Source organism: Protopterus annectens, chromosome 9.part0, assembly GCF_019279795.1.
Source record: "Protopterus annectens isolate FY-2018-M chromosome 9.part0, PAN1.0, whole genome shotgun sequence".
NCBI classification, from domain to species: Eukaryota; Metazoa; Chordata; order Ceratodontiformes; family Protopteridae; genus Protopterus; species Protopterus annectens.
The window spans coordinates 443,726,721-443,750,258 of NC_056743.1; the positions used below are offsets into that span (position 1 = coordinate 443,726,721).

The window sequence follows — 23,538 nt, forward strand, 5'->3', positions numbered from 1 at the left end:
TCCCCTTCTTCACATTGCGTCATGAAAAAAAAAAGAAGTTTGGTTAGAGTTTTTCTAGTGTGTGTGTGTGTGTGTGTGTGTGTGTGTGTGTGTGTGTGTGTGTGTGTGTGTGTGTGTGTGTGTGTGTGTACTTTGGTCTAATAACTGTTGATTTCTTCTGCTTTAATTTCGGGACATGGCTGAGCAGAATAAGCCTGTCTTTAGAAAGTGCTCACAGTGTGGCCTTAAGTTGCCCCCAGCGGATGGCCACAATCTGTGCATGGTATGTTTAGAGGTCACAGATCTGTCGACTGATTGCTCTATTGGCGTGGGTTTTAACCCATATCCTTGAAAGGTTGCAAGGCCAAGCTGGTGATGAAGGGACTGTTGTCTGCTTTGGAGGCAGCTGCTCCCACTACTACCACTGCGGTCATGGCGGTGACGGTGTCTGCTTCTTCCACCTCTTCCTCCTCCCAGGCTGGGGCTCATCCTCCTTTTCAGAGGCCTGTTGAAGGGGAAGTTCAGAGAAAGAATAGAAACAAGGCCAGGAAGAGGTGCCCGGACCGGTCAGGTTCGTCTGGTCTTCCTCAGAAACTCCAGGCTGTTTCCAGGCCTAGTATTCCTCTGCTCTGGTCGCCAAGGTTTTCACCAGAGCTGGAGGAGGCTAGACCTTCTTCCAGGGTGTCAGTGCACCGACTTTCTAGGTCGGCATCAGTGGCTTCTTTGTCGCGCTTCACTAGACGTTTTACTGAAGTGGAGATAGACAAAATTATGAGAAGATTTATTCGCACCCAGATCCAGATTAGGGTCTTGCCAGCCCCCTCTCCCTCTGGAGGGGGGAGCTCGCTCCCTTTTTTCACTCCAATAACTGCTTATCTGATCTGACTCCCCCCATCGGAGTTTTCTGATCCGAGGAGTCTCTGAGTTGGGGGGCTGGCGCCAATGGCACCTTGTACCTCGATGCCGGCCATTGCCCTGAGCACGTCGGCTCTGACAAGTTCGGACCCAAGCAGCTCTCGGAGCTGTAGTCTGGGCATTCTTTCCAAAATGGGGTTTCCATCAGGTCTGACCGTGTCGGGTCATGGCCCTCCGGCATCTCGGCACCTGCGGGCTCTGCTCCAATTCCCCCATCGGGTCTGGAGAGTGTAACTACCTTACTGTTGGCCCAGGAGGCTTGCTCTCCTTTGGCATTTGATGCGGTGGAAAGGGACTCTCAAGTGGATCAAGACCCCCTGACTATTTCCTCAGACTCCACCCTGGCTCCATCGGCTCTGGATGCGACCTCTGCCATTTTGTCCACTCAGGGACAGCCCCGTGCCCGACATGCCCCAGGCAGTTCCCCTTGTGGAACAACAAATGGTTTGCTAGTCTGCTTCGGACAGTCCCACTGAAGAGGTTCCTCGCAAACGGACATGCAAAAGTAGGCACCTGGACTCCTTCCCAGAGTCCCTCACCAAGGACACTGACTTGGAGGAAGGGGAACATTCCCCCAGATCACCCCCCCGACGATGTCTCATTTGGAGACATCAAGGAAATCCTGCGCTACCGGGGTGGGGGGGGGGGTTCAGAGTCTTCAGCACTGGCTCATCTACTTCTTTGGTGTCCCCTCCCACGGATCCATTGGTGGACCTTATCACCTTCTGGGCATGGAAAGAACCGAACAAAATGGAACTAATTCTGAAGCACCCAGATGATATCCTAAGTCCCCCTTGTGATAGACCTAATTGGCACAAAGGGTCCCCCGTAGACACTATGGTGGTAGTAGCAGCCACCAAGAAAGAACTTACCCAAGAAAGTTCTACGGTCCATCCTCCTGACTGTGAGTCCAGGACAATGGATCACTTGGGGAAGTGGGTGTATGTCTCAGCTACCTTTTCCATAAGGGTGCTGAATTACTTGGCACATGTTACCCGACTGCAGCGCGACCTTGTTGGAGAGCTAGCTGAGTCGTCCCTGGAGTCCATGTCACCGGAGGATAAGAGCACATTCTCAGCATGGATGGCCACTCTAAAAGTGGTATCCAACACGTCCATGTACCTCCTTTCGCATGCCACCGAAAGAGAGGCCAGGCCTGACATTGCCATGAGGCGTCACACTTGGCTTAGGCTGTGTCAGTTCACGGAGCCCTTTAAGGCATCATTTGCAAATGCCCCTTATGATGGTTCTTCCTTGTTCGGGAAGACCGTTTGTGAGACATTGGTCTAGAACGAAAAGAGGAAGTCACTGTCTGCCATCGGGATCCGCTTCTCTAACCCTCAAAGATCCTTCTCCAGGAATCAGTGAGGGCAAAAGAAGATGTGGTTCCAGAAGTCTCAGTATTCCCGGGACACTCTGGACTCATCTTCCCCCAGAGCCAGAGGAGGTTTTAATAGACACCGGCCCAGAGGCAGAGGGGGTCCAAGGAATGTGGGGTCTCTAGAACCATTCTCGGGCAGGCCCGCGCAGCAGCTCTGAGCGGTTGCCTGACTGCTCTGTTATGGAGGCAATCAAGGGTTGTCTTTCATTGCATCTAACGGCATGGGATTCTGTGTCAACAGACCATTAGGTGCTTCAGATCATATCCAGAGGCTATTCTATCTCCTTTGTGGAATTCCCTCTCCCACCAAAACACCTCCCAGATGTACCACCCACATAAAGGGAGGTAGCACCACTCGAGATAAACAAGCTGCTAAAGAAACAAGTCATCCAGCCTATCCCCCACGACCAATCCGGATTGGGCATCTACTCCAGGTTCTTTTTGGTGCCAAAAAGATGGGGGACCTAAGACCTATTCTGGATCTTTCCACCCTCAACCTGTCAGTTGCCAAAGAGAAGTTTTGGATGGTCACGTTGCAATCCGTCCTGCCTTATCTGCAGGAGAAAGCCTGGATGTGCTCGATAGAGCTCCAGGATGCATACTAGCATATAAAGATTCACATTCGCTCCAGGAGGTTCCTCCGCTTCTGGCTAGGAACCAATCATTATCAGTTTCGAGCCATACCCTTCGGTCTCACCACAGGCCCCAGGGTGTTCACTAAAGTCATGGCAGTTGTAGCAGCTCACCTGAGGTTTCAGGGGATACAGGTCTTCCTGTACCTAGATGACTGGATCCTTGTTGCTCCCACCAAGTGTCTACTTTGTCAAGCCAGAGACTACTTTTCGAAGCTGTCAGGCCACTTGGGAATCACTATCAACACAGCAAAAAACATTAGAGCAAGGATAGACACTCTGCAAATGAAGGTTTTCTAACCCCAGAGAGAATTTGGAGCTTACGACTCCATGTGTCCCTGGTCATTCAGTCACACCTTCCATCAGCAGAGATGATACTTCGAGCTTTGGGTTCCATGCCAGCCACTGTTACCTTTCTTCCCTGTGCTCGTCTTCGTATGTGGGTTCTACAGTAGACATTAGCGGTCTAGTGGTCATGGTTGCTGTCAAAGCATCCAGTATGCATCAGCAGGGTTGGCAGAGAGTCCCTTCTCTGGTGGATGCACTCTTCGGAACTGGTCGAGAGATGTCCATTCATTACAGACCTCCCCAAGCCACAGTGACCATGGAGGCCTCCCAACTAGGGTGGGGTGGCATTGCTCGGGAAGGACAGTCCAAGGCACGTGGTCCCTGAACGAGACCCAGGTTGCATGTGTTCTAGAGATGAGGGCGGTCCTTTTGGCGTTGCAGGCCCTTCATGCCTTTCTCCCCCTGGGAACAATTACAGTTCAGTCAGACAATGTCAGTAGTCTGGTACATCAGCAAGAAGGGAGGAACCAGACCTTATCCCCTCTGTCATGAGGCCATGAGAGTGTGGGAATGGGCGATCTCCTCCAGCCAGTTTCTGGTCACAATGCACATTCCGGGACGGTACAACATACTGGCGGACAAACTGAGCAGGACTATTCTGATGCCTTATGAGTGGTCTCTGAATCCTTCAGTAAAGGAGCAGATCTTCCTTGAGTTTGGTTGGCCTTTATGCAATCTCTTCGCATCTCCTTCCAATGCGAAATGCAACTAGTTCTTCACTCTGAACCCTCTGCAGGGAGAGTCCCCCAGAGATGCTCTAATTCATGTTTGGCCTCCCTGTCTTCTCTGTGCTTACTCCCCATTACCTCTTATTTTGAAGTTCCTCCAGAAGCCTCGCAAGCTGGGGAGCAAAGTGATCCTCATTGCCCCATTCTAGCCTCGCCAAGTATGGTTTCCCTTCCTCTGGTCTCATCTTCTTGCTCCCCCATGGATCTTAGAGCCGATTCCAGATCTCATCTCTCATCCTTCGGGGGTTACACATCCAAACCTGGACAGTCTAAAGCTCACTGCTTGGCTGGTCTAGTTCCCGTGATAGATAGGACCCCTGATTTATCTTCTCCGGTTAAGACTATTCTGGTGGCAGCTCACAAATAGTCTACCAGAAAGCATCACCACAGTAAATGGAAAAGTTTTTCCATCTGGGCTTCTCAAAGGGATCTGGACTCTTTCACAGCTCCCGTCCCAGCGGTGTTGGAATTCGTGGCATATATATTTCATCAAGGTGTTAGCTACTCTACGGTAAAAGTTCAATTGGCTGCCATTTCCAACTTTCATATCGGGGAGAACATGGTTTCTTTAGCATCATCTAAACTTTGTAAAACCTTTATTAAGGGTACCTTTCTTTTAAGACCCCCGGTGAAGGATCCTACCCGTCCTGGGACAGAATTTGGTTTTACAGGCTCTGGTTGCTCCTCCCTTTGAGCTGGCTGCATCAGTAGACTTAAAATTTTTATCTTGGAAAACGGCCATCCTGGTAGCCATCACCTCGGCTAGGAGGGTTTCAGAACTTCATGCGTCGTCTATCAAAGTTCCATATATGGTCTTCCATAAGGACAGGGTGTCACTTCATACCAACCCATCCTTTCTCCCTAAGGTGGCTTCTGAGACGAATATCAACCAGACGATTAATTTGCCTGTGTTCTTCCCAAATTTTCAGAACAGGGGTGAATATAAATTGCACATGTTAGATGTACATAGACAACTGAGATTTTACTTATACAGAATTAAGACCTTTTGCAAGTCCGACCAGTAATTTGTGTCTTATTCTAAACCCTTCCTGGGTAAACCAATCTCCAAGGTAACTTTGGCTCGATGAATTTCTCTTTTTATCCTTCAGGTATACAAGACAAGGGTATGTCACTCCCGGGTCAAGTAAAAGCACATTCTACCAGATCCATGGCTACCTCGGCAGCTTTTTGGTCCAGGGTGTCTCAGGATGATATTTGTTCTGTGGCTACTTGGTCCTCATCTCATACCTTCATTTCTCACCATAAACTGGACATGATATCTAGAGGGAGAGCATCATTTGGCTCTGCATTGCTCCAGAATATTCTTCCATGAAGGCAACCCAGGTGTTTAGTAGCTGGGGACTCTGTCCCACAGGTTGAAGCAAATGAAGTAAACTACTTCAGATAAAGAAGTTATGTACTCACCATAACATTCCATCTGAGTAGTTCTTCTTCATTTGTCTTCAACCTCCTTCCCCCTGACCTTATGGTTTGTTACTCTGGTAGCTGGGAGAGAGCGCCTCTGCGGCTCTCCTGTTCTTACTGATAGGTTTCTATATAAACTGTTGTGATGAGGTCTTATTGGATCGGGTTTAGGTAGATGGTGCAGCAAACTCGATTTGAGGGAAGGAAGGAGATGGAGGAGTATTATGGGTAAGGAGAGGAGCTTTGAGCTAGGATCAGATGCTGGTGAAACTGCCGTCTCGGATCCGATACGGATCCGTATTCCCACAGGTTGAAGACAAATGAAGTAGAACTACTCAGATAGGACGTTATGGTGAGTACATAACTTTTTTACCTGATCCATATCGGATCCGTATTCCCACAGGTTGAAGATAAATTAAGTAGAACTACTCAGATGGAACATTATGGTGAGTACATAACTTCTTTTTACCTGAGTATGGCTTCTGTCCTTTGGGGGCGCGGGGTACAGTCTATGCTTGGGGGTGGTCAGGACTGGTACTATGGGAGGTGAACTGTAGCTCTCAAAGCACACACTATGCATGAGGTTATATTCCATCAGCACAGTGTATACAATTCTATGGTATGAAGCCGTCTGTGGGAGGTTATATTCTTACAGCATCATGCTCTTGCTTCTGTAATGTGAACATCAAGTAGCATTCTGCTTACAGAATGACTACAGTTGCCTCAGAGTTATACACCTAGTAGTTAAAGTGCTGAATAGAATTACAAACCTGTTTGTAATTGTTTCAAGCACTGATCAGGTTATGTTGTAGAAACTTGTAGCAGCAGCTGAGATTATGGAGTTGGGAGTGCATTGGCAAGAAGTGTTGTCCTTTGCTGTAAATAAAAATGGTAACGTGTATTTATCTGTGTCAGAGCAGATCACTGTAGTAATTGTTTTCTTCTATTTTTTTCCACAGTATCTGACAAATTATGAAAACTGTTGTGGAATGGCAGAGGGAGCCATTCTTCCTCTTCTGTCAGACATAGGTAGGTGACTCCATTTCACTTGAATTTTACCTTTGTGTAACTGTTTTTTCATAGTAAGTCCATCATTTGAAGGATGGCTTTTGTTTGTCTGGGTTGCTTTTGGATATTGAAAACAGTAGTTTAGCCATAAAGTGAGCTCTACTTGAAGTCTAACACACTAACTTTCCTACTATATAAAGTTACTGCCTCAAAACCAGTGATTTGAAAATACGAAATCACATTGAAGGCAGCTAAGTTTGGTTAGACATCTGTAGCAAGTAGAGACTAAAACCAGACTATTAAACTTCTCAAAATAAGTTGTAGATAGTGTAAAGACAGCATGCTGGCATTCAAGAAGCAGAGAAAGATCCAAGGGGTGGAGGGGGAGAAGACACACGTGCTTGTAAAAAAGCAGAGAAAAGAAGCGAAGGGCTGAAGGGAAAACTATTAAATGCACAAACAGAGCAGGAAACTGTCTATTAATAAAGAATAAGATCATATTCAGATTATTTAAAAAAAGAACAAAAACAGACATGGCCACTTAAAAACAGCTGGAGAGACATATTTGTTCATTATACAGAAAATGAAGTGAAATTTCTTAAGACAGACCCATTCATGCTGTTATTTTGAATAGTGAATACATTTAACATTTCATTTTGATTTTTTTTTTTTTTTTTTTTTTAAGTTCAGTTTGTCTTCAATTTTTGAAGGCGTGTATTATGGCAGAAGTGTAAACCATATTTTTTCCTGCCTCGTCTTATTTGGTTTAAATTGATATTCTGCTACTTAATTGTATATGAATTTGTGAAGGACAGTTTTGTGCCTTCTACTAAGAATTAAACAATGTGAACATGCTAAAGATGTATGTTTCTATCTTATCTATACATGTGTCTACAGGGAGAGATAAGATTTTCTTTTCTTTTTACTTAGCCCCCCCCCCCTTTCCCTGTTGTCTTAATAAACATAGTGGCTCTTGACTGATCTGTCTCTTAAGCTTATTGAATTTCAGCCACACTCCCACATTTGCTTCACTCAAATCTTCTAGCCACCAATCCAATGTCCATAACTTTTATTCTTTTTAATACCACTCTCTTGTATTGTGCTTACTGTTAAAGAAGCATTGCGGTGTATATCACATATGGAAATTTATTTTAAAAGGAACATTACAAGGGTCTTTTTTGTCGCATATAAATCAGCTATTGTCATTTGAAGCATTTGGCTAAGAATGTATTAAGGTGTATTATACAATGACCCCACATTAATATTCCAAAACGTACATGCTGATTGGTCAGCGTGCACGTTGTAAATCAGAGTCGCCCAGACTTTTTCCATTAGTATAAGTCTTTTTTTACAGCAACGGAGAACGCAAGATCTCTGTTGCTTTTTACACACTGTCTCGCTATGATAAATGAGTTTAACATAGCGAGACAGCTTTAAAAAAAGTAACAGAGATCTTCCTATCTCCGTTGCTTTTTTTTAAAGGTGTCTCGCTATGTTAAATGGGTTTAACATAGTGAGACAGCTTTAAAAAAAGCAGCAGAGATTCTCTGTTGCTTTTTTGAAAGCTGTCTCGCTATGTTAAACTCCTTTAACATAGTGCGACAGTTTGTAAAAAGCAACGGAGATGTTGCTTTCTCCATTGTTTCCGCCCACAGCTCTGATGTACTGCATAAGCATAGGCATGCACAGTACATCAGAACTCCCACAAAATACCAGACAGCTGCGGAAGGGCAGCAAGGAGGCATTATATAATGCCATTATTTAAGAAAAGTAATTATTTTTTTCTTAAATAATGTCATTGTATAATAGCAATAACCCACTTCTATGTGTGGGTAATGCTGGATTTACCCACAGTTGTCTTTGTATGGCCACTCTGGCTTCGCCTCATGACCAAACCACACCAACCATGGGTAAATCCAGCATTACCCACACCCAGGCTTGGGTTATTGCTATAATAAACCATATTTCAACTGTGTTACACAACTAGGCTATTAATATGCCAGCAGAAAGGAACATGGGTTAAAGGTTAATGCACAGGTAGTCACATTTTGTCCATTGTACTAATCATAGGAGATTCAATTGTGAGGCACACTGATGTCCCACTCACTAGGTTGAACAAGAAGAAGGTGACGCTCATTTGCCTATCAGGTGCCAGGATCTGCCACATAACACGTGCACTCAGATCACTCCACACCAAGTACAAATATGACTCTGTCATTGTCCATGTGGGTGTGAATGACCTGAGACATACCTCCCTGGACTATATGAAAAGAGATGTGATGGAACTCTCGGATTATGTGGCCCAGGCAGGTATGACCCTAACCTTGAGCAGTATTCTACCGTCACCCAGAATGATACCACAGTACGAGCAGAAAATGATTGACTTCAGCAATTGGCTAAGTTTCTGGTGTCATTCTAAGGGGACCCAGTATCTGTCTGCCTGGGAGAACATGATCGACAGACCTCGATGCTTTGCCAGAGATGGCCTGCATCTGTCACCCCTGGGATTCCGGGTACTGGCTAAGGCTCTTGCCACCCCTATAGTCCCTTTTTTAGGCAGTGTTCCAAAGACCAAAATTCCACCATAACAGCTACAAACAAATGCAATCTGAGGGTCATGCTGCTCAGTGCTAGACGTCTAAATCTCAAGATGCACTCACTCAAAGCTCTCTTGAAAATGGAGAATGCCGACGTCTATGCTGTAATGGAGACCTGGTTTACAGTGGCAGAAAGCAACCCTGCTCTCCCAGGCTACAACTCATTCCATTGCACTGTACGAGCATGTACACAAATGCATGGACCTTGCCATACCAAATAGAACTAAGATGCTCTCCTCCAAAAAAAGAATCCAATCTGGTGGTTCCCAGCCATCAGTAAACTCTACAACAGAAGGAAGAAACTGTTGCAGAAAAAAAATGAAGTCAACAAAAAGCTGATATCCCTCATCAAATTCTCTAAAGCCAGCTATGAAGGCAGAATTGCAGATGACACCAAAAACAACAACAAAGCCTTCTGTAGCTATATCAGAAACCTCAAAGCAATGCCCAGATTTGCTCTGAGTTATTGCACAATGGCAACTCTTGTACTGAGCCAACAGATATAGCCAACATACTTGCCGACAGAGTCAGTGCCAGCTTTACCCCTCTCCCCCCCAAGAGCCCTATCACAATACCAGAAGAAAGCCTGGTACCCACCATTTCTGCAGCACAGGTAAAAGCTGCATTGTTCAAAGCCAAGAATACAGCATCCATGGGACCTGATAATATCCCTGGCTGCGTTCTACCTACATGAGCTACAAAATGAACTAGCACCACATCTGTGTGCCCTGTTCAATCACAGTCTTACTAGGCAATGCCCCTAATGAATGGCACACTACTACAGTCATCCCGCTCCATAAAGGGGGAGCAACTACAGACCTTTGGAACTATCACCCCATTAGCCTGATGAGTCTGGTATGCAAAGCTATGGCGCGCATCATCATGGACCTGCTCAACAAAGATATATGCAATCTCCAGACTCTTGGCCCCACACAGTTTGGGTTTGTCCAGGGGAAATCCTGCTTGCTGAACCTGGTTGACTTCTTCGAGGCAGTCGCCAAGGCTGTGGATGTGGGTAAGGCAGTGCATACAGCCTACCTCGACCTGGCCAAGGCCTTTGACACCATTCCCCACTCGGGTATCATTGATAAACTCACCAAACTAGGCATCAGTCCGTACATCACTAGGTTTGTTGCAAATTGGCTCACAGACAGGACCCACAGAGTGAAAGTTGTGGATTCCAAGTCAGACTTTCGATCAGTCACGAGTGCAGTCCTACAAGGCTCGGTCCTGGGCTCTCTCCTTCTCAGAAGTCCAGGCCATCCTTCAGGTATACAAGACAAGGGTATGTCACTCCCGGGTCAAGTAAAAGCACATTCTGCCAGATCCATGGCTACCACGGCAGCTTTTTGGTCCAGGGTGTCTCTGGATGATATTTGTTCTGTGGCTACTTGGTCCTCATCTCATACCTTCATTTCTCACCATAAACTGGACATGATATCTAGAGGGAGAGCATCCTTTGGCTCTGCATTGCTCCAGAATATTCTTCCATGAAGGCAACCCAAGTGTTTAGTAGCTGGGGACTCTGTCCCACAGGTTGAAGAGCAAATGAAGTAAACTACTTCAGATAAAGAAGTTATGTACTCACCATAACATTCCATCTGAGTAGTTCTTCTTCATTTGTCTTCAACCTCCTTACCCCTGACCTTATGGTTTGTTACTCTGGTAGCTGGGAGAGAGCGCCTCTGTGGCTCTCCTGTTCTTACTGATAGGTTTCTATATAAACTGTTGTGATGAGGTCTTATTGGATCGGGTTTAGGTAGATGGTGCAGCAAACTCAATTTGAGGGAAGGAAGGAGATTGAGGAGTATTATGGGTAAGGAGAGGAGCTTTGAGCTCGGATCAGATGCTGGTGAAACTGCCGTCTTGGATCCGATACGGATCCGTATTCCCACAGGTTGAAGACAAATGAAGTAGAACTACTCAGATGGAACGTTATGGTGAGTACATAACTTCTTTTTACCTGATCCATATTACCACAGGTTGAAGATAAATTAAGTAGAACTACTCAGATGGAACATTATGGTGAGTACATAACTTCTTTTTACCTGAGTATGGCTTCTGTCCTTTGGGGGCGGGGGGTACAGTCTATGCTTGGGGGTGGTCAGGACTGGTACTATGGGAGTTGAACTGTAGCTCTCAAAGCACACACTATGCATGAGGTTATATTCCATCAGCACAGTGTATACAATTCTATGGTATGAAGCCGTCTGGGAGGTTATATTCTTACAGCATCATGCTCTTGCTTCTGTAATGTGAACATCAGGTAGCATTCTGCTTACAGAATGACTACAGTTGCCTCAGAGTTATACACCTAGTAGTTAAAGTGCTGAATAGAATTACAAACCTGTTTGTAATTGTTTCAAGCAGTGATCAGGTTATGTTGTAGAAACTTGTAGCAGCATCTGAGATTATGGAGTTAGGAGTGCATTGGCAAGAAGTGTTGTCCTTTGCTGTAAATAAAAATGGTAAAGTGTATTTGTCTGTGTCAGAGCAGATCACTGTAGTAATTGTTTTCTTCTGTTTTTTTCCACAGTATCTGACAAATTATGAAAACTGTTGTGGAATGGCAGAGGGAGCCATTCTTCCTCTTCTGTCAGACATAGGTAGGTGACTCCATTTCACTTGAATTTTACCTTTGTGTAACTGTTTTTTCATAATAAGTCCATCATTTGAAGGATGGCTTTTGTTTGTCTGGGTTGCTTTTGGATATTGAAAACAGTAGTTTACCCATAAAGTGAGCTCTACTTGAAGTCTAATACACTAACTTTCCTACTATATAAAGTTACTGCCTCAAAACCAGTGATTTGAAAATACAAAATCACATTGAAGGCAGCTAAGTTTGGTTAGACATCTGTAGCAAGTAGAGACTAAAACCAGACTATTAAACTTCTCAAAATAAGTTGTAGATAGTATAAAGACAGCAGGCTGGCATTCAAGAAGCAGAGAAAGATCCAAGGGGTGGAGGGGGAGAAGACACACGTGCTTGTAAAAAAGCAGAGAAAAGAAGCGAAGGGCTGAAGGGAAAACTATTAAATGCACAAACAGAGCAGGAAACTGTCTATTAATAAAGAATAAGATCATATTCAGATTATTTAAAAAAAGAACAAAGACAGACATAGCCACTTAAAAACAGCTGGAGAGACATATTTGTTCATTATACAGAAAATTAAGTGAAATTTCTTAAGACAAACCCATTCATGCTGTTATTTTGAATAGTGAATACATTTAACATTTCATTTTTATTTTTTTTTATTTTTTTTTTAAGTTCAGTTTGGCTTCAGTTTTTGAAGGCGTGTATTATGGCAGAAGTGTAAACCATATTTTTTCCTGCCTGGTCTTATTTGGTTTAAATTGATATTCTGCTACTTAATTGTATATGAATTTGTGAAGGACAGTTTTGTGCCTTGTACTAAGAATTATACAATGTGAACATGCTAAAGATGTATGTTTCTATCTTATCTATACATGTGTCTACAGAGAGAGAGATAAGATTTTCTTTTCTTCTTACTTAGCACCCCCTTTCCCTGTTGTCTTAAACATAGTGGCTCTTGACTGATCTGTCTCTTAAGCTTATTGAATTTCAGCCACCCTCCCACATTTGCTTCACTCAAATCTACTAGCCACCAATCCAATATCCATAACTTTTATTCTTTTTAATACAACTCTCTTGTATTGTGCTTACTGTTAAAGAAGCATTGCGGTGTATATCACATATGGAAATTTATTTTAAAAGGAACATTACAAGGGTCTTTTTTTGTCGCATATAAATCAGCTATTGTCATTTGAAGCATTTGGATAAGAATGTATTAAGGTGTATTATACAATGACCCCCATTAATATTCCAAAAAGTGCACGCTGATTGGTCAGCGTGCACATTGTAAATCAGAGTTGCCCTGACTTTTTCCATTAATATAAGTCTTTTTTTTTACAGCAACAGAGAACGCAAGATCTCCGTTGCTTTTTACACACTGTCTCGCTATGCTGAACGAGTTTAACATAGCGAGACAGCTTTAAAAAAAGTAACTGAGATCTTCCTGTCTCCGTTGCTTTTTTTTAAAGGTGTCTCGCTATAATAAATGGGTTTAACATAGCGAGACAGCTTTAAAAAAATGCAATGGAGATTCTCTGTTGCTTTTTTAAAGCTGTCTCGTTATGTTAAACTCCTTTAACATAGTGCGACAGTTTGTAAAAAGCAACGGAGATGTTGCTTTCTCCATTGCTTCTGCCCACAGCTCTGATGTACTGCATAAGCATAGGCATGCACAGTACATCAGAACTCCCACAAAATACCAGACAGCTGCGGAAGGGCAGCAAGGAGGCATTATACAATGTCATTATTTAAGAAAAGTAATTATTTTTTTTCTTAAATAATGTCATTGTATAATAGCAATAACCCACTTCTGGGTGTGGGTAATGCTGGATTTACCCACAGTTGTCTTTGTATGGCCACTCTGGCTTCGCCTCATGACCAAACCACACCAACCATGGGTAAATCCAGCATTACCCACACCCAGGCGTGGGTTATTGCTATAATAAACCATATTTCAACTGTGTTACACAACTAGGCTATTAATATGCCAGCAGAAAGGAACTTGGGTTAAAGGTTAATGCACAGGTAGTCACATTTTGTCCATTGTACTAATCACAGGAGATTCAATTGTGGGGGCACACTGATGTCCCACTCACTAGGTTGAACAAGAAGAAGGTGACACTCAGTTGCCTATCAGGTGCCAGGATCCACCATGTAACTCATGCACTCAGATCACTCCACAACAAGTACAAATATGACTCGGTCATTGTCCATGTGGGTGTGAATGACCTGAGACATACCTCCCTGGACTATATGAAAAGAGATGTGATGGAACTCTCGGATTATGTGGCCCAGGCAGGTATGACCCTAACCTTGAGCAGTATTCTACCGTCACCCAGAATGATACCACAGTACGAGCAGAAAATGATTGACTTCAGCAATTGGCTAAGTTTCTGGTGTCATTCTAAGGGGATCCAGTATCTGTCTGCCTGGGACAACATGATCGACAGACCTTGATGCTTTGCCAGAGATGGCCTGCATTTGCCACCCCTGGGATTCCGGGTACTGGCTAAGGCTCTTGCCACCCCTATAGTACCTTTTTAGGCAGTGTTCCAAAGCCCAAAATTCCACCATAACAGCTACAAACAAATGCAATCTGAGGGTCATGCTGCTCAGTGCTAGACGTCTAAATCTCAAGATGCACTCACTCAAAGCACTCTTGAAAATGGAGAATGCCGACATGTGTGCTGTAATAGAGACCTGGTTTACAGAGGCAGAAAGCACCCCTGCTCTCCCAGGCTACAACTCATTGCTAAGGTGACCCGCCTAAAAACTTATCTAAAGCGCGACTGTGGGCTGCTAAAAAACAGAGGTGGCTAACTTCGCCCACCCAAAATGAAAATAATACATGACTAACTGATCCACCATTGCACTGTATGAGCATGTACACAAATGCATGGACCTTGCCATACCAAATAGAACTAGGATGCTCTCCTCCAAAAAAGGAAGCCAATCTGGTGGTTCCCAGCCATCAATAAACTCTACAACAGAAGGAAGAAACTGTTGCAGAAAAAAAATGAAGTCAACAAAAAGCTGAGATCCCTCATCAAATCCTCTAAAGCCAGCTATGAAGGCAGAATTGCAGATTACATCAAAAACAACAACAAAGCCTTCTGTAGCTATATCAGAAACCTCAAAGCAATGCCCAGATTTGCTCTGAGTTATTGCACAATGGTACCTGTTGTACTGAGCCAACAGATATAGCCAACATACCTGCCGACAGAGTCAGTGCCAGCTTTACCCCCCCCCCAAGAGCCCTATCACAATACCAGAAGAAAGCCTGGTACTCACCATTTCTGCAGCACAGGTAAAAGCTGCATTGTCCAAAGCCAAGAATACAGCATTCATGGGACCTGATAATATCCCTGGCTGCGTTCTACCTACATGAGCTACAAAATGAACTAGCACCACATCTGTGTGCCCTGTTCAATCACAGTCTTACTAGGCAATGCCCCTAATGAATGGCACACTGCTACAGTCATCCCGCTCCATAAAGGGGGAGCAACTACAGACCTTGGGAACTATCACCCCATTAGCCTGATGAGTCTGGTATGCAAAGCTATGGAGCGCATCATCATGGACCTGCTCAACAAAGATATACGCAATCTCCAGACTCTTGGCCCCACACAGTTTGGGTCTGTCCAGGGGAAATCCTGCTTGCTGAACCTGGTTGACTTCTTCGAGGCAGTCACCAAGGCTGTGGATGTGGGTAAGGCAGTGCATACAGCCTACCTCGACCTGGCCAAGGCCTTTGACACCATTCCCCACTCGGGTATCATTGATAAACTCACCAAACTAGGCATCAGTCCGTACATCACTAGGTTTGTTGCAAATTGGCTCACAGACAGGACCTACAGAGTGAAAGTTGCGGATTCCAAGTCAGACTTTCGATCAGTCACGAGTGCAGTCCTACAAGGCTTGGTCCTGGGCTCTCTCCTTCTCAGAAGTCCAGGCCACCACAGAAGGACTCTGGCTGACCAAGTTCACTGATGACTGCAAGCTAGGAGTCATTATCAACTCCCCAAGTGATGCAGACATCCTACAAAAGGGCCTGTCTGAGACCAATGACTGGTGGTCGAACCAAGGCCTGAAGCTTAATGCCAAAAATGCATTATCATCCCCTTTGGAAAAAACTCAGTTTCCATGAATTACCACATTGATGGGAGCCCACTGAACACTGAAGGGGCCATAAGAGATCTGGGCACCTAGGTCGAAAGCCACCTCACCTTCGACCACCACATTGCCACTGTGGTCAGAAAGTCCTTCTACATGGTACATTTTATAACAAAAGGTTTCGCATCCAGGAAGAAAGAGGTCATCATCCCTCTCTACTCATCCCTCATTAGACCAATCGTCGACTATAATGCCCCATTTGGCATGTACCTGACCAGACACCTACAACAGCTGGAGAGGCCACAAAAGTACCTCACAAAAAGGATCCTAGGCCTTAAACACATGTCCTACATGAACAGACTCAAGAAACTTCAGCTGTTCTCAGTCTCTTATCTACTTAGACGTGATCTCTGCTTGACATACAAAGTCATGTCTGACCCAGCCCTACTTGAAATGCTACACCTAAAAAATTCCAATCCCCCCATGCCACACTCTCCAGAGATCACACCCTCATTACCACAGTTAACAGAACATGCTGGAGGGACAGGTTCATCTCCCAAAGACTGCACATACTCTGGAATAAGCTTCCCATTCATGTCAAGCAGAGCACCTCACTGGCCCTCTTCAAGAGAAATCCTGACGAGTGGATGGGTAACAAAAGGTTCACTACAGGGATCATTACAGTTGCCCTACTGGATATGGGCACTGTGAGCTAACATCGGGTGGCACGGTGCCTGGGCAATTTTTTTTTTGGGCTGGGCTTGTAAAGGCTCCAGGGACATTAGCCTAGTACACACTTATGAGCCTATATAATAGGACAGGGAGACATGAGTGAAATGTGGCGAGCAGAGGTAATGGTTTTGGAGCTGGGGTGTGGGGTAGGAAGTTTGACCTAGGCTGAGAGAGAGACAGGCTGCAAGGCAAAACAGTGGTGGTGGGCAAATTAGACTGGTAGGTACAGGTTTCAAACAAGTACAGAATGGTAAGTAGAAACCAAATCAGGGTGATCCATGCACAGATCAGGTTGAGAGTGGAAGGTAGGAAATGGGACAGGCGAGAGCAGGGGGATGACAGTGGTACCCACTATGGGGCAGAATAAGGTTCTAAAGGATGAGAACAGAAAATGAGTAGCAAGAGCAAGAGGAAGAGGGTACTGAGAGCAATGAAAAGAGGAGTTTGCAGTTTCAGCTTTTCTGTTACTCACTTTACAGAGCTAAGCTGTTTGGAGGGGTTATAGGAAGAGCACAAGACGGGTGGAAAAGAGTCTGGTGCATACAGGACGGAGGCATCTGAAGAGACATTAGAGAATACCAGGGTAAGTATGCTGTTGGAATGGGAAAAGGTGCTAGAGTGGTGGCAGAAAAGAGTTTTTTTTTTTTTTTGGCTATTATCAGTGTTGAAGGGATTAAGAGTTTGGGGAAGTGAGAAGGGCCAGGTTACAGTGAAACCAGTTTAAACTTACATTCAGGTTTAAGTGTTTAAAAACTAAACACTGTTTACAAAACTAAAAATGGTATTTAATCAAAACAATCAAACATTTATTAAGAGAGCAAAGATAAAAGGAATAAGTGCAGATTGAAGCAGTTTTGTGATTGACTTGCATGTTTATCTGAAGGGAGGTGCCACTAGTCTTCCTAGACTTCAAGGATATCTTGTTCCCATGCAGACAGCTGATAGGAGAACATGAGGGCAAGAGGGGTTGCGGGTAGGAACAAGGTGAAGGGACAGATGCTTAGTTAAATGGTAAAGCATAGAGGGTTGCAATGAGAGAGTCAATGTCAGGAATTAGGGAATGGGGACTAGTGGAGTACCATAAAGGGTCTGTTTTTGGTCCATTATTTTTCATTGTGTTTGTCTCAGAAAATGAGATCAGCCTCTTTGCTGATGACACAAAGATGGATGCAGAAGTGGAGGATGGGGCTAAGATTCCAGTGAAGGATTTGGAAGGACTGAAAAAAGTGGGGAGACTGGTGATGTAGGTTTACTGTAAACAAATACAATGTACTGCAGTTAAGTCAAAACAAACCTGGTGTGACGTATCAGCTGTGAGAGTGGAACTGATGTCAGCAAAGCAGGAAAAAGGATCTGGTGGTGTTGGTTAAAACTGGACTGGGCCACCAAGAACACAGGGAAGTCACAACAGCAGACAGAATGCCAGGCTGTATAATTGATGGGGATAGGTAATGCTTTTACCATACAGGGCCTTGGTCAGACCAAAACTTGAGTGTTGTGTAAAGTTTTGGAGGCTGTATAAAGAAATTTATATGCAGCTGCTGGAAGAAAGAGGAAAGCTACCAGAAAGATCCATCGGATGGAAGGGAAGGAATGTGACTAGAGCAGGAAACGATAGGTCTGCATGATGTTGGTGCACAACATCATATCAGGGAAATGTGAAGGGACTGTTCTGAACACAAGGACACAGAAGAGGAATGAGAGGACAAGTGCAACACACTTTAAGAGCTAACTATTCCCCTGGGTCTCCAAAAGAACAGATTACTGAAACTGGTGGTGGTTAGGCAATTCACAGAAGTATTTAAGAGAGCTTGGGACAGGTAGCAAAATGTAAATGGGAAGGTTGGGATAGAGGGGATGGTAGAATGTCCAAGCACTTAACAAGAGTGCATTAGAAATGCTTATTGTCTTCTGTTGTCATGCTGATGTAGTGTAATGTAACACAGCAATACCAAATAAATAAGTAAAATATCTGTATAGTCTATCAGTAAAGGGCTGGTCAGATTAGGTTTTCAGGAGCTCTTAAAGGAGACCAAGGTAGAACACTCCCCAGGTCATCAAGGTAGCAGACTCTAGAGGTGGGGAAAAATCATATAGCTGATTATTCATATCACCCTAGCAACTACTATCTGCCCCAGGGTAGAAAAGAGAGAGAGAAGCAGATGATGTAGGCAAGATGGAATGATTAACTCTTTCAAGTAGAAGTGATCCATATCATGAAGGGTTAAAGAGATCAATACAGAAGATTCTGAAAATGATATGAAATTGGATGGGTATCTAGTGAAATCTCCAGAGCATCATAGGAGTAATATGATCAATCTCAATTTCTGGAAGCGTGAGTTACAGGGCATTGCAGTAGTCAAGGTGAGAGGAAATGAATGCATTGATGACAACAGAGAGATCCTCGGACGATAAGTGCTTAACCTGGGCAGTATTCCACAAGTGGAAACCAAATTAAGTTACTGTAGCAGATATATAGTCACTAAATGCCAACTGATTGTTGGAGATTATCCAACGTCACATTGTGTTGCCACTATAAAAAATAGAACAGTCTCAGGGCTTCAGTTTAATTTGATATGGGATGAGATGACCAAGATATCGGCTAGGGATAATGATAAACACATATAGAGTTTTTTCTATGTAACTAGTTTGAACTATTCTGTTATTGCTTACAAATCTGTAATTTTTTTGAGGGGTACTTTTACATTAATGGGGCAGCAGGCAAAATGTATGGTAACACAATAGGTATGGGAGAGCCTCATGGCATTTACATCATTGCCAAAATGGATGTAGGATTTGCTTTGATTTATTCAGTGGGGAAAGTTACTTGTGGGAAAAATCTGTCCAGGAGACTTTGCAGAAGGGTGGTGTAACTTTTCCGTTAAAGGGGCAGCAGTTGTCGGGAAAGAGAAAAGTTTCTGCGAAATATAGACTGAGAACTACCACGACTGTTAGCCTAACAACATGTTGACATTTTCACTTGATGTTCTTATTTTTCAAAGTGCTTTCTCCCCATTCTCACTTCACAGTTTCAACACATGTTCCTCTTTTTCGAAGGGCTTTGTCCCCATTGTCTGTGTGTTTCGGTTGACAGAAATGTGTCAGACAATTACAAATGTTAACACAGTGATCCTTACAAATCAGAAGATGTTTGGCAAGAGGAGCACTTCCTTATTTTTGGACAAAATAATGTCTGTGGTTTATACTGTTTTTAGGTAGTAAGATATTCTTTCTAAAACGGTCTGTGTAAGTGGTACTGACTTTGGACGAAATGAGTAGCACATTACAAAAACAAAATAAGCAGCAATGAGTCTTGATGAAAAATCAGTAGTACTCCAAGAACACAGACAAAAAATTAAAAGCAGAACACAGCAATCCAACACGCAGTACTGACATCTGCCCAAATCATTAAGAGTTTTACAACAAAGACAAAAGTAAAAGCTCAAAAAAAACAGCATCAGGGACTTCACATCAAGCACTAACTTCCGAGCAAAAGCCATAGTACTCTGACAACAAAAGCCAATTTAAAACCAGGACACAACAATGAAATAAGCATTACTGAGATGTCACAAAATCAATAGGACTGTCAGGATGAAGAAAAAGTTAAAAGGGAAAACTAAGCAGCAGTGAGTTGACATCAACCGCACATTTTGCCTGCTGCTCTGTTCATGGAAAAGCACCTTTTTTTTGTGAAATATTGCTTTTTTTACTTCCTGAATTTCTTCTCTTGTATGGTAGCTGACTCCAGGATCACTCATGCTGTGCCCGTGGAAATATGTCTGCAGTTCCAGCAAGATAGGCCCCTTTCCTGCTCTGCAATGTTCTGCAGAAGACTTCATTGCCTCTCTGACACACACAACATCCATACCATCCAATCTAAGACCAGGGATAAATTCTCCTCTCTTGTAATAATCTGTACTTGCTGCAGCTCTTTCAACAGATGTGCCCATTCCGTACCTGTTGTTCACACAAATGAAGATATAAGGCCATTTCCATAAGGCAGCCATGTTATAAGTCTCAAAGATCTGGCCCTGATTGGCAGCACCATCACTGTACATTGCCACACAGACACCACCTGTGCCATTATTTTTACAAGCCCACGCAACACCTGTGCACTATCCTGGTAAACAAATGTAAATAAATAAATACATTAATTAAAATGCACCAGTGATTTTTATTAGAAGAAACAGCTGAGCTGGTACCCAGCTGGGCCATGGATGCAGAAGGGAGCTGCCAAGACAGAAAGTTGTTAGTAGTGGCCTCATAAGGATTCCCTGTGCTAGCAGCCAGTATGCCAAGGAAGGGGAAGAGTAGAGAACGTATGGCTGGCTGCAGCAGGAGAGAATGTCTTTGTGTTGGGAGAGCTATGGGGAAGGCCTGACAGACCAGCTCTTAGTCAGAAACAGACTCCATCTTACCTTAAAATGGACAGCAGTACTCAGAGCTGGGTTGGAAATGTTCATGTGTATGATTGTAACTTAAATTAAATTGTAAGGGGGAGGATGCATTACAGAAACAGAAGAGAGGACGAAAGTAGTCAGACTGTAGGTTATGGGAGAAAAAAGATACAGAGCATAACAGAATAGCAAACTGTTACAACAAGGTAGTATTACTATAGATTTCAAGGAGTTTGCTAGGGAAGATTGGAGAACTGCTACACCCATAATGCAAGAGAGAAGGATAGACATTGCTGCTCAGAGACTAGAGAGATGGACATGGATGTCCCAGGGTGTACTTTGATTAGGAATGCCAGAGGAGGGCAGAATGGAGGGAGAATGGCTGTATTAGGGAAGGAATCAGATGTGAGATTAGAGAAGAGGAGGAGCATCGTCGTATGAAAGGGACAACAGAGTGGCATAAATCAAAACTTTAAATAAACATGCTTGTGGTTGAGGTAGATGAAAGAATGTGGTCTGCTGATGAATAAACTGGGCATTAAGGGATCAGAAGTACCAAATCTGCTTAAAGAGCAAAGTACATGGTGAGTTGGAGGTAGTATTCTCATAAGTGTTAACTGTTCCAACAGCTGGCTAGAAAGTGTTATGTAATGTAGAGTGTAGTGTATCCATCTCAGCACTCTTAAGCAGAGGAGGATGAAAATGTTAGGGTGAAAGTAGTGGGCTGTACTGACAGTTAAATTGAAGCTCCCAGGAGCAGACTGGAGAGGTTCCAAGTCAGAGAGATGTTAGGACTTGAATGAAACTTTAGATCACTATGGGTTCAGCCAGCGGGCAAAGAACTGTACCAGAAAGGACATAATTATTTGTTTATGTATTTGTTCATTAGGATAGAACACTGATCCAAGTGGACCATCTTCAGCATCGTCCTGGGATGTACAACCAGAGAAAAACAAGATACAGAATAATTTAAAGAGCAGCTTATAGAATTATTTACCTCAAGAAGACCATAATATTATCGGTGATACAATAAGAGTTAAATAATAGTGATGTAATATTATGCAGTGTAAGGTCGGGAATTAGGTTGTAGGTGAACATCAATTAGTGTAAGTATTTATACTATGTAATAAATCTTCTGTTACACTATGAAATCAAGTGAAGGAACTCTATTTGGTTTAAATAATTAATCTGAAGTAGTTAACTTCATTTGTCCATCAACCTATGGGTTATCGGATCTATATCGGATCCGAGCTAGCAGCTTCCAACAGCTAAGATCCGAGCTCCAAGCTCCTCCACCTTGCCCATAATCCCCTGCTATCCCTTCCTGACCCCAGATCTAGTTTGCCGCGGTTCTCTTCAACAGCTTGATCGAGCTTCTAGGTGTGGTATCTGTGGATTTGTGAGAAAAATCTTTCCTTTTTCTTAGTCTAAACAGAAATTTTGTGTGTGTGTGTGTGTGTGTGTGTGTGTGTGTGTGTGTGTGTGTGTGTGTGTGTTAAGTACACTCCCAGTAGCGTTAAGGCTTTATTGATCTAATTTTTAGTATCCCCCCCCCACGTTTGCATTAGGGTGTGTGGTTTTGGGGCCTAGCGAGTGTCTTGTTTTTCTTTGATAGGTATGGCAGAGGCACCCAAAACATTTTTCTCAAAGTGTACCGAGTATGGCCATAAGCTGTCCCCAGCGGATGGCCACACTCTGTGCGTTTTATGCCTTGGGGTTGAACACCTTTCCTCCGGCTGCACTATTTGCGCAGTGTTTAACCCCAGGGCCCTTAAGGACCGGTGGGCGAAGCTGATTCTGGTGGGACTTCTGCCCCCGGACCCGGCTTCATCCTCCGGTCCCTTCTTGGCACCTGCTGCGGCAGCGCCACCTGCTATTCCCCTTCCCCTGGCCGGGACTCAACCTCCCACCTTGGGCCAGGAGGAGAGGGAAGCAAGAAAGGAGAAACGCTGGGAAAAGCACCACAAACGGCGGGCCGAAGCTTCTGCATCGGCCCCGCCAGCCAAATGGGTTTCTCCTCCCAGGGCCTCCGAGTCTTCTCCTTTCCAGCTCCGATCCCCCCTCTTCTCCCCGGGGCCGGAGGAGGAGACCCGGTCGCGTTCGAGGTCATCGAAGCGGCACTCCCGGCCTGCCTCGGTGGCCTCATCAAGTTCTACCCGCAGTATGTCTGACACAGACTTGGACCAGATGATGCATAGGTTTCTCCAGGCCCAGCTGCAGATGGGAGTGGTCCTGCCTCCCCCCCCCTCTGGGGGGGAGCTCGACCCCCTTTTTCACCCAGATTGCTCCTTCTCCGACCCACTACCGGGGTTCGGAGCTCTCAGAGCCAGGTAGCGTCGGAGCCGGGGGACTGTTGGCGCCAATAGTATCGGGTACTTCGGCACCGATAGCGCCTTTGAGTCTGTCAGGGCCATTTTCTTCGGATCCGAGCTCTCGGAGCCAAGAGCTGAGCTTCGGATCCGGAGGTGTCAGTATGACTTCGGCTCCATCTCGGTCGGAGCATACTGGCCCTCCCGATCTGACCGCGTTGGCGCCGGCTCCGATCCGCACGTCGGATCCGAGGGAGGGTCTGCTCTCGGATCCTAGGGAGAGCGGCTCTCCTTCGGCATTCGACGTCATAGAGAGGGTTTTGTCGAGGGATTTCAGGCCCCCGGCTTCAGCTACGGCTCCACCCTGCACTCCCTCTCAGA

The 23,538-nt window shown here is 44.5% G+C and overlaps 1 protein-coding gene across 2 annotated transcripts in view; it reads left to right on the plus strand.

Annotated features, from left to right (window-relative positions):
* IKBKB (inhibitor of nuclear factor kappa B kinase subunit beta) overlaps positions 1-23,538 on the plus strand; it is a 1,482,168-nt gene that overhangs the window by 328,308 nt on the left and 1,130,322 nt on the right. The window contains exon 5 of one of the 2 annotated variants that reach the window (XM_044082985.1): positions 6,368-6,437. In XM_044082985.1, the coding sequence (XP_043938920.1) occupies positions 6,368-6,437 (70 nt within the window). Of the gene's footprint in view, positions 1-6,367; positions 6,438-11,553; positions 11,620-23,538 lie in introns of those variants that run through there. The other variant, XM_044082984.1, reaches the window with a different exon arrangement.